The sequence below is a fragment of the Pseudopipra pipra genome, chromosome W (genome assembly GCF_036250125.1).
Source record: "Pseudopipra pipra isolate bDixPip1 chromosome W, bDixPip1.hap1, whole genome shotgun sequence".
Classification (NCBI taxonomy): domain Eukaryota; kingdom Metazoa; phylum Chordata; class Aves; order Passeriformes; family Pipridae; genus Pseudopipra; species Pseudopipra pipra.
Window position 1 is genome coordinate 53435556 of NC_087580.1, and position 23791 is coordinate 53459346.

The 23791-nt window shown below is 46.6% G+C and overlaps 1 protein-coding gene across 1 annotated transcript; it reads right to left on the reverse strand.

Annotated features, from left to right (window-relative positions):
• Positions 1 to 22847: 22847 nt before the first annotated feature.
• LOC135405065 (mothers against decapentaplegic homolog 7-like) lies at positions 22848 to 23535 on the reverse strand (the record flags this gene model as incomplete). Its single annotated transcript, XM_064639783.1, has 1 exon — positions 22848 to 23535. A coding segment is annotated over one exon (579 nt), but the record flags the coding sequence as incomplete, so codon positions are not given.
• Between the last annotated feature and the right edge of the window lie 256 nt (positions 23536 to 23791).

The window sequence follows — 23791 nt, forward strand, 5'->3', positions numbered from 1 at the left end:
CACAGATTTTTATCTTTATCACAATGACAGGGGTGATTAAAGGATTCTGAGATGGTTCAATGTGATCAGCATCAAGCTGCTCTTTAACAAGATGTTGCAGGGCCAACAGCTGTTCTGTAGGTATGAGCCACTGGTGAGCCACAGGATCTATATATTCTAAAAGAAAACTCTGAGCAGTACCTCCTAGTCTCACAGCCCAAACCCCTGGCGTGACCACAGGCCAGGAGGCCGGCCAGGATGTCCGTGCAATGATAGTTACGTCAGGTCCCGAATGCAGAAATTTGTCCGCCTGGACAACTGAAAGCAAGCTTTGAGTATCGTAGAGAGTACAGGTCAGCTGTGGATGTTGCGCAGAGATCGGCACTGACCAAAAGACTTGTGGTGCATCAGTAGAATCAAATCCTCCATCCCGACGCTCACGAGGTTCTGCTTGGGGAACACAACTCAGAAAAGGTACAAGTTGAGCTATTCGTGTCCCTTTAGGAATTGTCACTGAAGGATAAGCTCTGGAGACCATAGCACAGATCTGCCTTGTATAGTTAGCATCAATGACTGCAACATGAACAAAAAATCCCAAAATCCGGCAATTGTGCTGCTAGAATGGCTGATTAACAAGGCACTTAACCCACACTGCCTTCGTACAATGCTAAACATCCACCAGTCAGATTAAGTGATCAATACGTCTGGTATAGAACAAAGAGCAGTCACAAGCATTGAGGCCATTTTTATGAGAACATAGCTGCGATGGGCAGGGCACGTCCCAAGGATGAAGGATTAGCTGTTTTACGATGAATATTGCCACCAGATTCCGCATGAGAGGAGCCCGGAAGAGAAGACATAAGGACTCCCTAAAACAACATCGCAGCCCTGGCCACACTGATCAACATAACTGGTGTACTCTGGTCTCCAATCAGGAGGCCTGGAGACACACTATCTATAACACTGTTGATGCTTCTGAGAATGGACGCAGGATGGCCCTGACAGTCTGCAGGGCCCCCCTGCAACAGACTGATCAAGCAGGGCAGCAACATCGACAACCCTTGATTTAAACCCTGGAAAACACAGAAAAGCTCAAACGACTCTGCCTCCTGCACAACCCACACAGCTACAGCCCATGGGCAGCATGACACATGAAAAAAGAACAGCACCAGTGGAAAGGCTCCACCTGAGATTTAACCTCTATAAACCTCTGAAATAAGGCTGAAATAGAACACCAAATTTTTGTAAGAATCTCTTATTTAACGTCAGTCCTAATCATATGGCTAGCCAGACAGGGCTAGTCTTGAAATAACTAAAACCTCACCAGTTTTCATAAGAGTGGAATTACTCATGGTGGGAATTTGAAGAGTTCATATACCATCCAGAATAAGGACTCACTATGGTTCAACAGAATCCTGTTACACATCTCTTTAAAATCTTGACACCGGCGGAAAGTATCTTTAAATCTACACAGTTACATCTTTACGCAGCTTCTTTCTTTCACACAGTCTATTTCCAGTCATTCATTAGGTGGCCACCTCAGTCATTCACCACTCACACACACATTTTAAGTAGTTATTGGCTGTGTAGTTCTCATCAGTCTCATAATTTAAAGGGAATTTATGGCATATTTGCTAATATTAACTTGTAAATCTTGTACAACTCTCCATGCAAAAGACAAATACGACGGGAACGGACAGGATATTACCTTGGAAATTTTCAACCTTTTTCGTAGAGCAAGGACACTCTATTTGTCATAATGGCAATAGAAGCACTTCTGCAAGAGGCAGGACTACCACCTTTTGTCTTCCCTTCTTCACTTTTTCCCACCCTTTGCCCCCCCTGCGTCTCCTGTTTGTCTTGAGCACTCGGCCCCCCTGGAAGCAAAAGTGTTGCTTCGTTAAGGGAGCTTTCACCAGCGTTTGTCGGAGGTCGAGGGAGAGGGAGGGAGGGAGGGGGAGGAGGGAGAATAGAGGTTGGGTTCATTCGGAGAAAAATCAAGAAGAGGAGTCAAATTGCCTTTGCTCTCCTTATGTCACAAGTTAGCTACATGGTCTGCTGAGAAAGAACGATACATAGGAGGGGAGGAACAGCTGCAGATGGACACGTTCCGGGAGGGGGGGGGGATGTAAAACAGGGGAGAACACAGACAGCCCCCCCACTGCACCGCCTGACACCGCAGCCGCCGCTACCAACCTGTTACCCTGCCGCCCAGGCACAGATGGACTCGTCAGCGCTGAGGTTGGACCCGGCACCACCCCGCAGGCACCCGCAGCGGGCGGACCCGACACAGCTGCGCAGGCACCTTTCGGAGGAGACGTAGAAAGCTCCTTAAGGTGAAAATCAGTCTCTGCGTTCACAAGATCGTCTCCTGGTCCATCAGCAGCACATTCATGCCCTAGTTTTCCTTGATTATCTTGGACAAGTGCTACTGAATCACTAGCAGTGTCTTCATCTTGGCGGGGCCACTTGGCTGCCCCCAGCCCTGCTACGCAACCTCCGGTCCCGCTTCGGCTCCGCCCGACCCCTTTTCTTTAGCACTCTAATGTCCTCCCAGGCAAAGCAGCCTCTCTCCCATTCTGAAGACACAAAACTAACAAGCGACATAACTTAGCTTTGTCGCGTCTAACACGAAAACGCTGTAACAAAGCTTTCCAGGCGATAAACACGCCTTTTGTTTGCACTCATGGTCTGCCCCCATGGTGACTAGGAAAAAGTTCTCAGGAGCTCACCTGCGCCTTACCAAGTGCCAGATGCACCCAGGCTCTCCAGGCAACTTGTGCCTTCCAAGTGTGGCAGAAACACTTGCCTTCAGGTGTGGAAAACAATCGGACCCGGATCCTGCAGCGCCCTGCTGCTAAAACAGCTCCAGAGCACCAAGACCTCGCTGCGCCTCGCCCCGCAGCTCAACTGCCTCTGGTCGCGATACAGTGAAACATTACAGACAGTTCTCACTCAAAATTAGGTCCCCTTGTGGTACACAGTGTGTTTCCCCATCTTTCTGCATTATGCACCAAGTGAAACCAGGTCCTTGAGCAAAAACAATCCCCCAGATGGGTTTTCCTTTGCTTGAGGTAGGACTAATCCAAACAGTCTTTCCTAACATACCTCTTATATGCACATCTACAGTATGCAAGGACCAGCTGGATTGATGGAGCCTCGGGTGTTGACCAACCAGGTGGCCTTTGCTAAATGCAGCTCCCAATGTTTGAAAGTCCCCCCATCCAGTGCCTTCAGAGTGATTTTCAGCAGTCCATTGCACCATTCAACTTTCCTGGCAGCTGGTGCATGGTAGGGGATATGATACACCCCCTCAATGCCATGCTTTCTGACCCAGTTGTCTATGAGGCTATTCTTGAAATGGGTCCCATTGTCAGACTCAATTCTCCAGGCTGCCGTGTCGCCACAGGACTTGCTTTTCAAGGCTCAGGATGGTATTACAGGCAGTGGTGTGAGGCATGGGGTGTGTCTCCAGTCATCCAGTGGTTGCTTCTACCATGGTCAGCACATAGCGCTTGCCTTGGCGGGTTTGGGGAAGTGTGATGTAGTCAACTTGCCAGGCTTACCCATACCTATATTTTGACCAATATAAGCGGGCTTCACCCACTTGGCCTGCTTGATGGCAGTACATGTCTCACAGTCATGGATAACCTGTGAGACACTGTCCATGGTTAGATCCATCCTTCGGTCCCGAACCCATCTGTATATCGCATCTCTCCCCTGATGACCAGAGGCATCATGGACCCATCAAGCTAGAAATAATTCTTACTTCTGCTGCCAATCCAGATCTACCTGAGATACTTTAATCCTGGCAGCTCGATCCACCTGCTCCTTGTTACGATGCTCTTCATTAGCCCGCCTCTTGAGTACATGAGCATCTACATGATGGACCTTCACACTCCACTCCTCCACCCGGGCAGTGATGTCTTGCCACATCTCAGCCGCCCAGATGGGTTTCCATCTGCACTGTAAATTGGCCTTCTTCCATCTTTCTAGCCATCCCCACAGAGGGTTGGCTACCATCCACGAGTCAGTGTAGAGGTAGAGCCTTGGTCACTTCACTTGTTCAGCAATGTCCAAGGCCAGTTGGACGGCTCTGAGCTCTGCAACTTGACTCGAACCACCTTCTCCTTCAGTGGCTTCTGTAACTCGTCGTATGGGGCTCCATACGGCTGCTTTCCATTTTCAGTTCGTCCCTACAATGCAACAGGAACTGTCAGTGTTGGTACAGAAACACAGATTCTCCTGGCACCCCGATTACCAGTGCTGAGATGGATGTTCAAAGGAAAGGTGCCCCCTTGTAACAGACAGATAAATACAAATGTCAAAAATTATGTTTCGCCATTTTTTCTGCCTGTCAAAAACTTCCTACCAAAACTTCTGTGTCAGTTTTCCACCAGAAGTTTTAACCAAGATTTTCCCACTGGAGTTTTCCTGCCAAAAGATCCTGGTATTGTTCATAGTTATCATATCTCTGTGAACATCTGAATAGGGCTACTTGCCAAGAAACCACACACAACCTCCTTTGAACACTATAAAAGATGAAGAAAAGTTTGGGAAGAGCAGGGAAAGAGGAGTGAGAAAGAGAGTTCGGCTATACCAGCTAAAAAATCTCTTCTCCGCCTCGCCTTCACCTTTTTTTTCTTCCGCCGTAAAACTGCCTGCCGTCACCAGAGACTGGACCTCTGCCGTCTGGAAGTGGACCGAGACCCACCGTGCTACCCGCGTGAGTTTTTCCACCCTGACCATATTTCTGAGGGCCGAGAAGTGCATACCGAGATCTCCGCACGACCTGGGGCCGCCCGGTGTATGGGCAGGGAAGTCACATCCTGGCTGCATTCCAGAAGAACTAAGACCCCCTGCAGCTAAAGAGATAACATCTAAGGCAGCAAAGACCAGAGAAAAAAAAGGCAAAAACTGCTTCTCTCCCTCTCCCCTCCACTCCACAGGCCAGCTCAGACGAAAAGGTAGTTTTTTGGTGGTAATCTTTTTTCTCTGCTTCTAAAAATAATCTTAGCATTTTCTAACCTTTTCTTATTTTTTCCTCTTTCTCTTCACATCTCTTAGCAATTAATAAAACAGTTTTGGTATCAACAGATAACTTGTATGAGTTTTAATTTTGCTCAAGGGAATATTCGAATATAAAAATTCTTTCTGCAACATTTTAGCAGATTGCAACACCCCTACCCATCATGCCACTGATGCTACATGAAGCAAGTGGATTTCTTTGATTACACAGCGTACCCAATGCAGAAACTCGAATCGCCCTGGAATCCTGGAGGAAAACCCATCTGGGCTGCTGATCTATGGCAAGACATTGCAGCTTGGGTTGAGAAGTTGACTGTGAGAGTCTGCCCTGTAGATGTCCATTATTATAGATTAGGAAATCAGGGGAATTTTTCTTCCCCCTGCCCCACTCCAAGGAAAAAAAAAACAGAGTGAGCGGGGAGGGGGGGGGGGGGTAGGGTGGGCGGAGGGGAGGTCATGTAGCCAGCCTAGGTTAATGGCCCATTTGGAGAGAGGAGAGAGGGAGGCGGGGGCTGGCTCTGTTCGGGGAGGTGAGGGGCAGACTGCATGGCTGGCTCCCTGGGTGCAGACAGGCATTTTGGGGAGGGGGACCGGAGGTCTAGTTTCCTTTTTTGGTTGTTCATCCTGGTGAGCTCGACTCCTCATTCCTGCTGGCTTCTACCTGCCCAGCTGTCTCGGCTCCCCGGAGTTGCTGTGCCTCATCGGAGAGTTTGCTTGCCCGCGGGAGAGGAGGGGGAGTTTTTCTGAGACACCACCACCTGAGACTGCGGTGAGTCCCCGCCACTTGAGACAGCGGTGAGTTCCCGTGGGAGTGTACTGCCTGCCTTCCTTTTCGTCCCCACGGAGGCAAGGACCCCCCCATCTCCTTCTCGGCTTCCCCACGCGGTCCGGGACGGCTCTCTCCGGCCCCCTCTTCCCGTGGGTGACTGCCGGAGCCCACAGCGCCCCCTGCCGACCACGACCAGGCACTGCAGTCCCTACACCTTCCAGCGATCCCACAGCGCCCCCTGTAGGCCACAACAGGTACTGCAGTCCCTACACCTTCCAGCGATCCCACAGCGCCCCCTGCAGACCACAACAGGGCGTTGCAGACCCTGCACCTTCCAGCGATCCAACAGCACCCCCTGCAGACCACAATTAGGACTGTGCTAAAGGACAGAGAAGTATTCATTTAGACTTGTTGTTGTTGTTGTTGTTGTTTTTTTGTTACTGTTTTTGCCAACATACATATATCTTTTAATAAAGGGTTGTTATTTCTTCTGGTTTTCCACATTTTCCTTGAGTAAAGCCCCTTAATTTGACATTACAATTGCAGAGAGAGAGGAGTTTGGTCTACCTCATAACTCATCCTCTTTAGCAAACAGTCCAGTCTCATCAGACTGAGACATCCATGAACCCAAAAATTGAGCTAATGAGGAACATCACAACAAACAAGCAGACTGAGCTGCACAAGTCAAGGTGTCGCAAGTAGATCTAGATTGGCAGCATAAGGGAGAGTTGTTCTTAGCTCAATGAGCACATGATGCTTCAGGCAATCAGGGTAGAGATGCCACCTATAGATGGACGGGAGACTGAGGGGTGGATCTAACTATGGACACTATTTCCCAGGTTATCCATGATTGTGAGACATGCACTGGCATTAAACAAGCTGTCATGGTTTGAGATTTCTCCAAAATCCTAATTCCCTAGTCCTAGCCCCCTGTCACATCTCAACCTAATGTGAGATGGGTTTTTCCAGACAAAACACGTCAGACTCAAAGTGGGGGAAAGGAAATATATTACAATGACTGTACAAATAAATACTAAAATACATTATACACACGATCACAACTATCTCTACCATGACATATAGTATTTACAATGGATCAGATCTCCTCTCCCCTCCAAATAAAAGTCCAGGAGGGAAAGAAGGACAGATCCCTTCCAGTCTCAAAGCAGGAGAATCTTCTAAGGCAACAGGTTTTCCTTCACATGCATGCAGCAGCTGATAGCTGGATTTCTGCCAGCACTCATGAGGGAGGTATCCAAGCTCCCTCGGCCCCCTTGACGCAGGCAAAGGGGTCTTCCGTGGACTACGTCACCCCAGACAAGGTCGTTTCACCATGGTCATATCATGAAGACACAGGGGGTCTTTGTGACAGTCTGGTATCTCCAGGAGATTCAAGCTCCTTGCAGGGCCTCTGTGCCCTGCTTTCAGGCTGCCACCTTGGCAGCAGTGCGAGGGGGGAGCCAAGGTCACCCCCTCTGCATTCCTCTCGGAGCTCTCTAGCTCCTTTCTGCAGTGCATGTCGCACTTCAAGGCTCTTTCAAGCAAGAGTCCATCATCTTCCTCCTTCCAGGAGGTCTCAAAGGAGTTTGGGGGGTGTGGTATCAGCTCTTACCCCCAGAACTCTGTCTCTCAGCTGCTGACTCTCCTTCTCAGCTCTCCGACACAACTCGGTGTCTTCCTTATTCAGTTGCATCTCTTCTGCTTCTCCGGTTCAGTTCTTATCTGTCCTGGCTCTCTGCCAGAGTCTCTGGATGCTGCGTCTGCCGCTGCTGTCTCTGCTCACCCACAGTAGAGAAAACATGTCCCGGCATACTACAGACACTTAGTCCAGTCTAACACTGTTCCAAGTCTCTGCAGTCCCCCCCCAGCCAGGGGATGGGAGGCCCCAGAGGCCCCGAGGGGCTCAGAGCCCCTTCCTCGTGGCTCTACAACATGGCCACCTCTCCTAAAAACAACCAAAAAAACTACAACTCATCTCTTCCGGTGCTTGTGATATGTTTACATTTTTGCAGGAGCGCCCATTGGACAGAACTTCAAAACTTCCAGGGGTTTCCACCCCTTGGGGTCTACCACTTTTCTAAGCCTCTGGGGGAAAACAAGATTCAAACTACTACACAAGCAAAGAGAGTGAAGCCCCTATGGTATGGTGGACGCTGGGGTAAGTACAGGTATGGGGAGGCCTGGCAGGTTGACTATATCACACTGTCACAGACCCACCAAGGTAAACGCTATGTGCTCACCATGGTGGAAGCAACCACTGGATGGTTAGAGACTTATCCAGTGCCTCACGCAACTGCCTGAAATACCATTCTGGGTATTGAAAAGCAAGTACTGTGGCAACACGGCACCCCAGAGAGCACTGAGTCAGACAATGGGTCTCATTTCAAAAACAGTTTAGTTACTACTTGGGCCAGATCTACTTGCCAGATCTTGCCAGATCTTGCCAGATCTACTTGCGACACCTTGACTTGTGCAGCTCGGTCTGCTTGTTTGTTGTTGTGATGTTCCTCATCAGTTCGATTTTTGGCTACATGGGCATCTACAGGGCAGACTCTCACAGTCAACTTCTCAACCCAAGCTGCAATGTCTTGCCATAGATCAGCAGCCCAGATAGGTTTTCCTCAAGGATTCCAGGGCGATTCGAGTTTCGGAATTGGGTACGCTGTGTAATCAAAGAAATCCACTTGCTCCATGTAGCATCAGTGGCATGATGGGTAGGGGGCACCTTTCCTTTGAACATCCAGCTCAGCACCGGTAATCGGGTTGCCAGGAGAATCTGTGTTTCTGTGCCAACACTGATGGTCATGACAACCGACAGCCATGGTACCGAGTGGTGTGACGAGGGCCGGTGTCCCTCCCCCTTCTTCAGTAATTCTACTCCGCAACGGGTGTTTCCCCTGGCAACCCTCCTCTCCCCTGCAGCGTGCCTGCAGCAGCCCTGACCCCGGGGGGGTAACGGGCTGGTAGTGGTGGCCGCGGTGTCAGGCGGTGCAGTGGGGGGACTGTCTGTGTTCTCCCCTGTTTTACATCCCCCCCCCCCTCCCGGAACGTGTCCATCTGCAGCTGTTCCTCCCCTCCTATGTATCGTTCTTTCTCAGCAGACCATGTAGCTAACTTGTGACATAAGGAGAGCAAAGGCAATTTGACTCCTCTTCTTGATTTTTCTCCGAACGAACCCAACCTCTATTCCCCCTCCTCCCCCTCCCTCCCTCCCTCTCCCTCGACCTCCGACAAACGCTGGTGAAAGCTCCCTTAACGAAGCAACACTTTTGCTTCAAGGGGGGCCGAGTGCTCAAGACAAACAGGAGACGCAGGGGGGGCAAAGGGTGGGAAAAAGTGAAGAAGGGAAGACAAAAGGTGGTAGTCCTGCCTCTTGCAGAAGTGCTTCTATTGCCATTATGACAAATAGAGTGTCCTTGCTCTACGAAAAAGGTTGAAAATTTCCAAGGTAATATCCTGTCCGTTCCCGTCGTATTTGTCTTTTGCATGGAGAGTTGTACAAGATTTACAAGTTAATATTAGCAAATATGCCATAAATTCCCTTTAAATTATGAGACTGATGAGAACTACACAGCCAATAACTACTTAAAATGTGTGTGTGAGTGGTGAATGACTGAGGTGGCCACCTAATGAATGACTGGAAATAGACTGTGTGAAAGAGAGAAGCTGCGTAAAGATGTAACTGTGTAGATTTAAAGATACTTTCCGCCGGTGTCAAGATTTTAAAGAGATGTGTAACAGGATTCTGTTGAACCATAGTGAGTCCTTATTCTGGATGGTATATGAACTCTTCAAATTCGCACCATGAGTAATTCCACTCTTATGAAAACTGGTGAGGTTTTAGTTATTTCAAGACTAGCCCTGTCTGGCTAGCCATATGATTAGGACTGACGTTAAATAAGAGATTCTTACAAAAATTTGGTGTTCTATTTCAGCCTTATTTCAGAGGTTTATAGAGGTTAAATCTCAGGTGGAGCCTTTCCACTGGTGCTGTTCTTTTTTCATGTGTCATGCTGCCCATGGGCTGTAGCTGTGTGGGTTGTGCAGGAGGCAGAGTCGTTTGAGCTTTTCTGTGTTTTCCAGGGTTTAAATCAAGGGTTGTCGATGTTGCTGCCCTGCTTGATCAGTCTGTTGCAGGGGGGCCCTGCAGACTGTCAGGGCCATCCTGCGTCCATTCTCAGAAGCATCAACAGTGTTATAGATAGTGTGTCTCCAGGCCTCCTGATTGGAGACCAGAGTACACCAGTTATGTTGATCAGTGTGGCCAGGGCTGCGACGTTGTTTTAGGGAGTCCTTATGTCTTCTCTTCGGGGCTCCTCTCATGCGGCAGCTGGTGGCAATATTCATCGTAAAACAGATAATCCTTCATCCTTGGGACGTGCCCTGCCCATCGCAGCTATGTTCTCATAAAAATGGCCTCAATGCTTGTGACTGCTCTTTGTTCTATACCAGACGTATTGATCACATAATCTGACTGGTGGATGTTTAGCATTGTACGAAGGCAGCGTGAGTTAAGTGCCTTGTTAATCAGCCATTCTAGCAGCACAATTGCGGGATTTTGGGATTTTTTGTTCATGTTGCAGTCATTGATGTTAACTATACAAGTCAGATCTGTGCTATGGTCTCCAGAGCTTATCCTCCAGTGACAATTCCTAAAGGGACACGAATAGCTCAACTTGTATCTTTTCTGAGTTGTGTTCCCCAAGCAGAGCCTCGTGAGCGTCGGGATGGAGGATTTGATTCTACTGATGCACCACAAGTCTTTTGGTCAGTGCCGATCTCTGCGCGACGTCCACAACTGACCTGTTCTCTCTACGATACTCGAAGCTTGCTGTCAGCTGTCCAGGCGGACAAATTTCTGCATTCGGGACCTGACGTAACTATCATTGCACGGACATCCTGGTCACGCCAGGGGTTTGGGTTGTAAGACTAGGAGGTACTGCTCAGAGTTTTCTTTTAGAAAATACAGATCCTGTGTGACTTCAGCAGTGGCCCCTACCTACAGAAAAGCTGTTGGCCCTGCAACATCTTGTTAAAGACCAGCTTGATGTTGATCACATTGAACCATCTCAGAATCCTTTAATCACCCCTGTCTTTGTGATAAAGAAAAAATCTGTGAAATGAAGACTGTTGCATGATCTCAGACGGGTTGGTGCAGTCATGGTTACCATGTCAGCATTGGTTTATTGACCCCTTCTATGCTTCCTGCTGAATAACCCATTGTTATTATTAATTTGACACATTGTTTTTTCACAATCCAGTTAGACCACAGTGATAGAGAAAAAAAAACACATTTTCAGTTCCATCTATTAATCCTGCAGAACCTTATGAATGTTAAACATAGAAAACCCTCTCCCAGGGAATGAAAATATTCCTCTAATTTGTCAGTGGTTTATGATTCCAACATTATCTCCTGTAATTTTCTGACTGTCTTTTGTTGTCATTATATAGGTAATATTTCTGCTGGCTGTGGCCACTGAGGATCAGTTGGGTGTGTTGGAAGCTGAAACCAGAAAGAGTCTACAATCCTTTGGCCTAGTAGTTGCTCCTGAGAAGGTGCAGCGAGAGGAACCCTGGAAGTATTTAGGGTTCAAAATTACACGGAAAGCAGTCATTCTTCAGCCAGTTCAATTGGATATTAATGTCAAAACTCTTGCTGACCTACAAAAGCTATTAGGGTCTTTGAATTGGATTAGGTCCTATTTGGAATTGGCAAACACCCAGCTGGCACCTCTATTTGACCTACTCAAACATTCTGACAATCCTCAGGAACCAAGGGAACTGACTAAAAGAGCAGTTCAAACCATCCAGCAAGTAGAGCAGGCTTTACATTCTAAATTTGTTTCACAAATTGATCATTGTCAAATTGTCTAATTTTTTATTTTTGCAGATCACAGTGTTCCTTTTGGGGCATTGGTACAGTGGTTTGACCATTGGTCTGATCCACTGCACATCCTAGAGTGGCTATTTTTGCCTTATCGGGCTCAAAAAACTGCTCCTGGATTGTTTGAGCTCATAGCTGAAATCATTACTGAGGCTAGAAAAATGTGCGTAGAGTGTACTGGCAGAAATCCAGCTCGCATTGTTGTACCTGTACAATCTCGTTATTCTGAGTGGTGCCTGGAAAACAAATATGAATTGCAAGCTGCTTTAGCTGGGTTCCATGGCCAAATTTCTTATCATTTACCTTCACATCCCCTTTTTAAGTTTTTTTTTAGGGAAATTCCAATTGGACAAAAACACTACACAGCGCAGAGCCCCTCAATGACCTTACAGTCTTTGCGGATGGCTCGAGGAAGACAGGTGAAGCTGCGGTAGCGTGGAAAGTAGAATGTGGATGGCAACATCAAATTGTTCATTGGGGGGTTCTCTTCAAACTGTGGAACTTCGAGCTGTAACTCTTGCTTTTCAGTTATTTCCTAATCGGTCTTTAAATGTTATTACTGATTCTGCATATGTTGTTAATTTGTTACAGCGACTTGATCAGGCAGAGTTTTATTGTCCATCTCCAGGTCTTATTTTTCAAGTTTTGTTTGAGCTCTGGAGAACTCTTTTGCAGAGGTCTGGTCCTTATTTTGTGCTACATGTTTGTAGTCATACCTCTTTGCCAGGGTTCTTCACAGAGGGTAATGCCCAAGCAGATGCTCTTGTTTTTGCTGTTGCTTTGGGACCTGTTCGTAACATTCACCAGCAAGCTGTCTTGTCTCATTAGTTTATTTTTTATCAAGGTGCAGAAGCTTTCAATTTGGCTTGACTCATTCTATTGCTCGCTTAATTGTTGCCTCTTGTCCAGACTGTCGTAATGCCTATACTCTTGTCCAGATTGTCGCAATGCCTAGATTCCTGTCTGTTTTGGTACTAACCCTCGAGACCTTAAGGCCTTACAGATGTGGCAATCGGATGACACTCATGTCAATGAATTTGGTAATTTAAAGCAAGTCCATGTGTCCACTGACATGTTTTCTCATGTGGTGGTTGCTAATGCACATACTAGACAAAAAAGCCATGATGTCATTAAACACTTCCATTCTTCTTTTGCTACATCTGGAGCACCCGCTCTAGTGCAGACGGACAATAAGCTGTCTTATGTCTATAAATCTGTCCAAATTTTCTTTGCTTTGTGGAGGATCACTCATGTTACGGCTATTTCACATTCTTCTACAGGACAGGTTATTGTGGAAAGAGTGAATGGTGCCCTGAAGCAATTGCTTCAAGAACAGAAAGGGGGAATGAGGGGATAACCCCCTCAGTCTCTAGGCTAGACAAAGCTCTGTATGTCTCAAACTTTTTAACCTTCTCTGGCAATTGTCTTTATTTACCTTCTTTTAGAGTTTCAGGAAAAATATGCTGTGCTTGGCAAAAAGCCTCCTCCAAACTGATAATCTTGTGGTCCCTGTGAGAGCTGAGGACGGAGCACAGCATGCAGATGCAGACCTTGTCTCTGGTCAATGGTCTGGTCCACATGACTTGATAACTTGGGGAAAGGGATATGTTTGTCTCTACAGATAATAGTCCTCACTGAATACCTGCCCGGTATGTACATCCTGCTGTTGGTCCTGGAAGTCTTCAGTGCAGTTCCTGACCTGTCAAAGTTCACTCCATGGCATAGTCGAAACGTCTGGGTGACACTAATGAAGGAACTGAATCACATGACCTTTTGTGCATCAAAGGCGTATCCAGAGCAGCCATTTCACACCTGTCTTGTTGGTGTTCCTCTGGGTGACACGGAAGCATCTCTCCTGGTGCAGGATGTTGTCCGATGGCGTGACTTATTGAAACGGGACTGTCATACTGTGTGCGGGTGTCTTGACCATGTTGATAGCTGGTATGATGTGTTTGTTAACACTCCACTTCAAAAGTTAGGTATTTTAGAGTCACTGTTTGTAAAAGACTGTGTGTATTTTAATCATCGTGTAGGTTATGACATAGAATGAGCACTTGGTGAGTCTATGGTACGGGATGTGTTCCCTGAATCGTCTTTCTATAAAAATAGTTCCTTCTGGTGTTGGCAAGAATCGGAGTACTCCAGCAGAGAGTGCACCTTGTCAACTCCCTACGGGAGTGTTTCTTCTGTGTGGAGATAGAGTCTGGCCAGGAATCCCTGCACAGCCAATAGGGGGGGCCTTGTACATCTAAAAAGTTGGTGGTTGTAGTTGTGTTGCTGATGCTGCCTTGTCTAGTGTAGTTCCTGCAAAGGGCCCTGCAGGATACTATACGGGCAGTCTTTGTTGCACAACTACAGACAAGGGGGGAATTGTGGGGTGAAGATGCAGTCCCACAGCTGAAGCTTGAGGGGTTTGGAATATTACAAAGTGTTGGGCTGTTTTCCATGAGAGCAGTGGAGCTAATTAGATAGTTCCCATGGACACAGCCTTGAGTTATAAAGAGTACAAGGTTAAAGCTGTTTGGTTGAGTGCAGGTGCTGCATTCCTGGGTGTTTTTGTAGAAATATGTTTATGTTGTATGTGTGGGAAAGTAGAAGTTAGAGAACTTAATAAAAGGCTGCCTGCTGCGTTGAGCAGGCAGACATCTCTCTGGCTCATTATCCTAGTGTGTCTCATCATCCTAGTGTGTGTGTGGTGTGTCTTTCTTCCCCCACAGACCAAGGCCTCCGACAGGTACTCTACGACAGTTGCCCATCTCTGGAGCTGTCAGAGCATTTTCCCTTCACATATCTTATTACTCTAACAGGGTCCTGCAGTTGTTCAGGGGTGAATTTCCAGATCATTGGAGGAGAGAAGTTCTCCAAATACTGGCCCATGTCCTCCCACTTCCCATGCCACTCAGCATTATCCACTCCCAGGGCAGGCCTACAGACAACTTCCCTGAAAGGCCCTGTTCTGACTCTAAGCATGGTGTAGACAGTACAGAGGAAACAGCAAAACTAGCAACAAGATTATGCTGTCCTTAACATCAAGAGGAAACTCAGTATTTTCAAAAACTGTTGTAGCAGGTGTGAAGGGGGAGAAGGAGGTGAAAGCCTGGAAAAAAACATTCTCTCCTGTTTCCCCTACAGGCTGGGTGTAATTATTAATGAGGACCCAGAGGTAGCAACCCAGATCAGGACAGGCGAACAAGACTGAATATACATTCCAAATGAAACTTACTACCCCGATGTTATCATGACATAAACACAGTATATCAACAAAGCAATTTTGATTCCTCTCCCTGGTCTTAAAAAGAGCACTATGATAGGCAAATAGTTCCCCATATGTGGAAATATATACAGGGTTAGGTACAACATCCATGTGAATACACGGAGCAACATGATGATCAGGGAGTTTCTGTACCAAAAAACACAAATGTTTAGAATAAAATTGAAATTCCGATTTCTCTGTCGTGCCCCACATTTGGGTGCCAAAAGATGTGCCGGTTTAAAAGTAAACCGGTGGGAGAAATGAACTCAGTTCAAGAGAGATTACAAGTCAGAGTTACAATTTACTAAAGATTACAGTAAATACAATGATACAGAGAAAAAAATGGTTTTAACACACAGATGTATAACTCAGCACCCTGGGACAAGAACAGAACAGGGTTTGTTAGCCCCTGTGCTGAGCACCACGTGGTCCCCGGGGGGCAAAGTAAAAGGAAAGGAAACCGGTTGGTCCTGATGAGGGTCACCATACTGTCAAAGTAATGATTGCAGTCTTGTCGAGAATGTCAGTCGCAGTCCTGTTGAAGTTCTGGTCCTCCTCTGGATCCAACGAGTGGTAGCAGAAGTCCTAAAACCCAAAGATTAGATATGCTCAGGTTCAGGTGGGAATGCCTGTACCTCCCCCAGGGTGGGGAGTTTCACAATGGGTGATTTAACTCTGTGAGTCATGGGATATTTTTGGAATCTTTGATGGTCTAGGTCTTTGCATCTGCCTATTATGCCAGTACAGTGATGCCGTGGAATGCTGGTGCTAAAAAAATAACTCCGGAGCGGTTAATTAGGGGTAAGATAAGGAAAGGGTTTAATGTGCCAAGGCAATAGATGTTACATGACGTGCACCGGCTGTGCCTGTTACATTTTATAACAATATCTGTCCAATCCCAAGTGTGTCCACCCTGTTACTTTTGCACTGATCCACCCCCCACCCCGCCCCCTGAGAATTTGGGCTGGGGGCTTTTTGAGACCCTCTCTTCATCAATCTTCATCTTCTTCAGGGCACAGAGTGCACACAGTCACCTAATTCTTGACTCCATTTTGTTATTCAGGCCCTGATATGGGTGTTCTCTAAACAGCCTAGGCCTTGCCTTGACAAGAGACTAAACATTTCTACTGGATTAGGGGGTAGGAGTGATATAGGGTACATGGAATGGGGTAAGAGGGTTAAGGAATGTGTAAACTAAGGGTGCTACAGGGTAGAGGGACAGGGCTGCTGCTTTTAAAGTCTACTTCTACTACTTATAAAACTTATAAGGCTTACAAATATTAGAAAAATAAAAAAACATTAGGGGCTTAAGGCATCAACAGTATGGCCCATTAACAGAGATGACCCCTCCGGCTGGGTGTGAAGGTGCTAACGCCTCCCCAGAGGGGAGTTATCACAGCTGAGTCATTGGTGTGAAGATAAAGAAACACTCCCCTGCCTCACAGGGTTCTTTAACACCCAGCTTGTAGCCTGAGGTGTCAGGTGTGCCCTGGGCAGCTGCTGCAAATGATCCATTTATTAACAGTCCATCAGAAATGACATAGAGGGTGTAGAATACACAATTTTGGTTATACCCACATAGTGATAAACTGGTCCTGGCCCCTGTAACTAGGTGTTACGATCTGCTTAAATATTGCAGAAAGAACTTTTAGATTCGAATATTCCCTTGAGCAAAATTAAAACTCATACAAGTTATCTGTTGATACCAAAACTGTTTTTATTAATTGCTAAGAGATGCAAAGAGAAAGAGGAAAAAATAAGAAAAGGCTGGAAAATGCTAAGATTAGTTTTAGAAGCAGAGAAAAGATACCACCAAAAACTACCTTTCCATCGAGTTGGTCTGTGGGGTGAGGGGACAGAGAGAAAAGTAGTTTTCTGCCTTTTTTTTTCTCGGTCTCTGCCGCTTTCGATGTTATCTCTTTAGCTGCAGGGGGTCTTTACAGCTTTAGTTCTCTGGAATGCAGCCAGGATGTGGGCTTCGTCGCTCACACCGGCCGTGTCCCAGGCCGTGCGGAGGTCTCAGTGCAGCTGCACTTCTCGGCCCTCAGAAATATGGTCAGGGTGGAGAACTCACGCGGGTAGCACGGTGGGTCTCAGTCCACTTCAAGACGGCAGAGGTCCAGTCTCTGGTGAAGGCAGGCAGCATACGGTGGCAGAAGAAAAGGTGAGGGCGAGGTGGGGGAGAGACTGCTCTAGCCAATTCTCTTTCCCACTCCTCTTTCCCTACTTTTCCCAAATTTCTCCTCAACTTTTATAGTGTTCAAAGGAGGTTATGTGTGGTTTCTTGGCAAGTAGCCCTATTCAGATGTTTGAAGAGCTATGATAACCATGAACAATAACAGGATCCTTTGGCAGGAAAACTCCAGTGGGAAAATTCTGGTGAGAACTTCTGGTGGAAAACTGACACAGAATTTTTGGTAGGAAGTTTTTTGACAGGCAGAAACAATGGCAAAACATAATTTTTGGCATTTGTATGTTATCTGTCTGTTACACTAGGACACAACTCAAATCATTCTGTGATTTCAATGATTCTCTGTCAGATAACTCTAACCCTAGTGTGGTCATTGACCTGGTGGCTCCTAAACTTGGAGTGATCTTTCTAACCCCATGTTCCTACTGCTTGCACAGCTCTGGTTCTGCAGATAATCACTACAAAAACTCATAGGTGTCAAAAGTCAGTTTTGTGAAGTTGTCTGCTTCATCCTTCATCTGTAGAGCCTTTGATGGTGTGTTGCCTGTGTGGGTGTGGATGACACGGGTAGGAGCACTCTTCCTTGAGCCCCTGATGCAAGCCATCAATGCTAGCTTGACTGCTGGACAACACAGGTGCGATATGATTACTGGATATTTTGAGTCTGCCGGTGCAGAATGGAAAATAACTGAGCCCCATTGTAGATGCGTAGATGACATTGTTCCAACATCTGCCCTTCCAGGTGTCTCTTAGTACATATTGATATTGCAAGACAGGGCGGGTGCATCCATCATACCCTCAGTCTTTGATGCTGACTCCTACCTGAAGGACAGGGAAAGAGCCTGGAAATTGAAACTCCTATGCAATCCTCACACATGATCAAAAAGCTGGTTCATGGACTCAATGACCTGAATCCAGCTGACGGTACAGTCCATTCAGAGCAAACCAAACACTGTGTCCCAGCAAAACCCTCTGGGTTGGGCACATCTATGTTGAACAGCAAGGCACAGTGTTGAGTGAACCTGGTCCAGATGCTCACAAAGACTAATCTACTGCTATGGCCATTCACCGCACGAAGAGCAGAAGAGGATGAAGTCACATTCCTGGGGTCCAGGATCTTTGGCAGAGAGGGAGCTTACAAGCCCATCTGGACCTTCTACTCCTCAAAATCCATTAGGCTCCAGGTTTCCACTCAAGATCCCTCTCCACAACAGCCGTAGGAACCTTCTCCACAGGTAAGGACCTTCTCCTTAACTGTAGGTTAAGGCAAGATTATGGAGCAGATCATCCTAAGTGCAATCACATAGCACCTACAGGATGGACAAGGGATCAGACCCAGCCAGCACAGATTTAGGAAGGACAGGTCCTGTCTGACCAACCTGATCTCCTTTTATGATCAAGTGACCCTCCTGGTGGATGAGGGGAAGGCTGTGGATGTGGTCTATCTGGACTTCAGCAAAGCCTTTGACACCGTCTCCCATAGCATACTCCTGAAAAAGCTGGCAGCCCACGGCTTGTACAGGGGCACTCTCCTGGGTTAAGAACTGGCTGGATGGCCTGGCCCAGAGAGTGGTGGTGAACGGTGCTGCATCCAGTTGGTGACCGGTCACTAGTGGTGTCCCCCAGGGATCAGTGTTGGGCCCAGTTCTATTTAATATCTTTATCGATGATTTGGATGAGGGGATTGAGTGTACCATTATCAAATTCACAGATGACACCAAGTTCAGGGGGCGTGTTGATCTGCTGGAGAGATGGTCTGATTCCAATGGGAGGAGGTTCAACAAGGCCAAGTGCCAGCTCCTGCACTTTGGCCACAACAACCCCATGCAGCACTACAGGCTGGACACAGAGCGGCTGGAGAGCAGCCAGGCAGAAAGGGACCTGGGAGTTTGGATTGACAGGAAGCTGAACATGAGCCAGCAGTGTGCCCAGGTGGCCAAGAAGGCCAATGGCATCCTGGCCTGTATCAGGAACAGTGTGGCCAGCAGGACTAGGGAAGTGATTATTCCCCTGTACTCAGCACTGATGAGGCCACACCTTGAGTACTGTGTCCCGTTCTGGGCCCCTCTGTTCAGGAAGGATATTGAGGTGCTGGAGCAGGTCCAGAGAAGAGCAACAAGGCTGATGAAGGGACTCAAGCACAAGTCCTATGAGGAAAGACTGAGGGAACTGGGGTTGTTTAGCCTGGAAAAGAGGAGACTCAGGGGAGATCTCATCACTCTCTACCACTACCTGAAAGGAGATTGTAGCCAGGTGGGGGTTGGTCTCTTCTCCCAGGCAACCAGCAGTAGGACAAGAGGGCATGATCTTAAGCTCTGCTAGGGGAGGTTTAGATTGAATATTAGGAAGAAATTCTACACAGAGAGAGTAATCAGACACTGGAATGGGCTGCCTAGGGAGGTGGTAGATTCACTGTCCCTGGAGGTTTTTAAGATGAGACTGGATGTGGCACTTAGTGCCATGGTCTAGTAACCACGGCAGTGTTGGATCAAGGGTTGGACTTGATGATCTCAGAGGTCCTTTCCAACCTGGCTGATTCTGTGATTCTCATTTTGCCAATCATTAAAACCTGCGGGACAAAAGTTGTTCAATCATACCTCAATAATTCCTTAAATTTAAACCATTAACATAATCCAAGGCCAAGATTTGTTTTAGCTGCACCTAGACTCCTCTCTGAGAAGGGGTTTAGAAAGCAAGGGAATCCTTTCTGTACCTCGAGACTCACCAGCAAGGCTTTGCTTTTTTAATAACTTTGTGTTGGATCAAGGGTTGGGCTTGATGATTTTGGAGGTCTTTTCCAAACCGGTTGATTCTGTGATTCTATGATTCTCCCTGAGAGGCCATGTAGAAGTGGGATGTGGAGCAGTGAATGCCTGAAGGCAGGGTGAGGGGGTCAAAAGGAAAAATGACCTTTATTTCCAGTGGCACAGGAGATGAAGGGGGCAGGAAATAGTTGAGGAAAACTTAGAGGACTGGCTTTCCCCTCTTCTCAAATTTTCCTCCTCGCCTGGTGGCATGAACTGTGGGGTAAAGTCACAGCCCCACAAATGAAGTTTGAAGGATTTGGAGTGTTGCAGAGTGTTGGGCCATTTCCCATGAGAGCAGTGGAGCTATTAGATAGTTCCCATGGACACAGCCTTGAGCTGTGTGGCTAAGTGCAGGTGCTGCATTCCTGGATGTTGTTGTAAGAATATGTTTGTGTTGTGTATGGGAAAGTAGAGGTGGGAGAACTGAATAAAAAAGCTGCCTGCTGCGTTGAGCAGGCAGACATCCCTTTGTCTCACCATCCTCGTGTGTGTTGTGTGTCTTCTTCCCCCCTTGGACCGGGACCCCTTCGACAGATACCCAGCAACAATGAACCATCCATGTCCGAGCACAGAGCAAAAGTTTGGCCTCCCCCAGTACTTCAGGGAATGGGACAGTGCCGAATGGAAGCTGGGTCCATTGCATGGGGGTTATTTCAAGTTGAAATTATGAGAAACAGGAGTAATAACAAAATTAACCAGAGCAGATTTTAGGCAGCCAGCTGTATTTGGGAAGGTCCGAGATATACAGACACGTAATAAACCAGACACCGTAAGAACTCAATAGAGCAAATATTTTTTACAAAAGGTGGCTAAGTAGGAAAACGAGTACTCGAGAGAAGGGGAGAAGGGAGGGAAGAATAAACCAAAGAGGAAGGCACGACACCCTACTCACCCAGGTGTCACTTATAAGATAGTCTTACACACTCTAACTACTTATAAAGCCCTCTGCAGCAGCTGCGTTTTCCGAAGGTTTGGCAAGTTCCCACTTCAGCAGGCGTCCCCGCTATCAGCAACTTGGTACTTCATGTAGAGCCGGCCACGAACACGGAAAACCTGTCTGCTTTTATACAATTCATTGGGCACCCCTGCCCGGGGAGGTGTGGCCAGTACCGCCCTGCCAGAGTTTCCCAATCCCACCCTCTTGGTTATGTAAGTGCACCTCTTCTGCGCATGCGTGAGAACTTCGGAAATCCCCCTATGCATGCGCGGTGTGTTTTGGAGGTCTTTCTTAATTGAGTCTGGGGGCGAGCCTTCCTCACTTCATCATCACTTTCTCCTCCAAATGCCCTTGACGGACAATTAACCAATCACAGGACACCAATTAAAACAGTTTATATAGAAGTTCTCCCTCCAAGGACGAATTTACTGTTTTATCAGTGAACTTGGCAGGGAGAACTATAAACTACTGCAGGTGGCTAAGGCCAAACACAGACCAAAAATATCATCACAACTTCGTCCCAGTACACCAGCCCCTCCAGAATTGGGCTGATGGAGTGCAACCAAGCTGGGAACTCCAAAACCATGTGCACTGCACCAGCCCAATGAAGCTCAAAGCTCAGGATGACCCTATCTGGGTGCTACCCACACCAAAGCAGTTCCACACGGGGTTGGGGTGGGTGCCTCCACCACCAACCCCCATGTGGTACCTGTTTAGAGCAGCATCTTTCCTACCTGCCTCATCCCTGCCACTAAAAAAAGCCATTTGGCACAGCCTGGGATCAAGTGTACATTTTTATTTTTTAATGGAACATAAAATCCTTTAGAAAAAACATTCATCTGGATGATAACACCCATAGAAAACACCATCAATCTCATGTTCCTTTTTTTTTAATTTGGCATTTTTTTTTTGCATTTATATTAAAGCAAAGTGCATCTTATTTTTCTCATTTATACACATTGCACAATACATAAATAATGATGCTTATAAAATGTCTTTATATTTACAAGTAATAATATATTTATATATAACATAAAATACAATTTTTTCTTTAATAATTCTTAGAGGGTTTTAAAGTAGTCTTTTGTTTTGTGTTTCCAAAGCACTACAATGCTAAAGTTCCAATGAGAATGCTCTCTTGTTCATTTAAACCTTTCTATTTAGAAAAATAGCTTATGTCACAGTCTAAACATGCTCATTGAGCTAAGAACAGTGTAAAAGTATCATACCCGTGTATGAATTTAAGAAGAAATGAAAGCACAACTGCATTTCCAGATCTGATGATACCCAGATAACCTGATCTAAGCAGGTTACAACAGACCAACTATTGTGAACACCTTGTCTTTTGTTTTTCCATTTGTTTTGAATTGGTTTTGTTGTTTTTACTTTGTTTTGTTTTGCTTTAGGCTTAGGCTTTCTGTCACTTTATATCTCAGCTCGAATTGTAAAGCATGGGCCATGCACAAGGTTTCTCCGCTGTTGTTTTCTCCCCTTGCATCAATCCATGACCATAAAAAAATAAAAGAAGCAGTGGAAGGATGAACACAGTGACAAGACGTCAACTCAGCAACAAGAAAAATAAAATAAAAATTAAAAAGGGTGGGTAAAGACCTGGTTGGGAAGATTTTGCACCATCCTTCAGCAGCAACGTGGGATTAGCACCACTGGGGAAGGGGTCTTGGTGTCACCATCACTGGGGATGGGAAGGTGGTGCATAAAAAATAAAGGTATCTTGTTTTATCCAAGAACAGGAGCTGTAACATATAGCAAGTGGCTTCTGAATCCATCGATCACATAGGATAATCCTTTAAGAGGCATGAAATAATTATCATATGCGATCCACGCACCCACCCCCCCACCCCCTCCCACATCCTTTTCTCACCCTTTTGAGTTATTGGTCATTTACACTTTTAAAAAATAGATATATTTATCAAAATACCCAAAGCACAAAAAAAAAACATCTTTCCATAAGCTATTTCTCAAAACAAAGGGACACACACACAAACTAAACAAAACAAAAACAAAAAGTTTGCATGAAAAGCAAGCACTCAGAAGGAAATAATAGCAGCAAAGTAGCATAAATGCCACGAGTCCACTCTGTCTTGTCATCAGTTATTAAAAATAACCTCCAACCAGCACGGGCAACTGCTGATGAACTGTCTAGTGTAGCAATGGCCCCAGCCTTTCACAAAGCTGATCTGAACAGTAAATCCGGTCCATGGTTGCTGCATGAACTCATGGTCGTTGGGTCTCTGTAAGCTGTACGCCTTCTCGTAGTCAAAAGCCTTGATGGAAAAACCTGGAAACACTTTGTGAACCAGCAACATCCTGGAGTCGGGGTTGTCCAGTGTGGCCGACTTGATGAAGATGGGGTAACTGCTGCGGTTGTACACCCACACGCCATCCACTTCCTTGGTGAGCTGGATGCCATAACCAATCTTGCTGCGGACCTTCTGCACCAGTTGGCTTTTGTTGTCTGAGTTGAGCTGTCCGAGGCAGAAGCCATTCCCCTGAGGTAGATCATAAAAGATATCCAGAGAGGGCTCTTGGACAGAATACAGCCGACCCACACGCATCTTCTCTTCCCAGTATGCCACCACACACCAGTGTGACCAATGCCCTGGCTCCTGAAGAATTTGGGAATCTACAGAACAGGAGAAAAAAAAGGAAGAAAAGGAGAAATTTAGCACCAGAGGGGTTAATATGACCCAAAAGTGATGCAATGCCCATTGTTTTCATGATGCTCTCCACACACACACCAACACTCATGGCACATCCACCATTTCCAAAAGCGATGTTATTAGGACCATTGAAATCGACACAGATTTGGGGGATTTCCCATGCTGTTTCAGCACCTAATTCTAGTTGGAGTTATGGGTCCTAAATCACCAGGTCTACTTTCAAAAGTGGCTTGAGACCCGCCAGCAGCACCCACGATGCAGT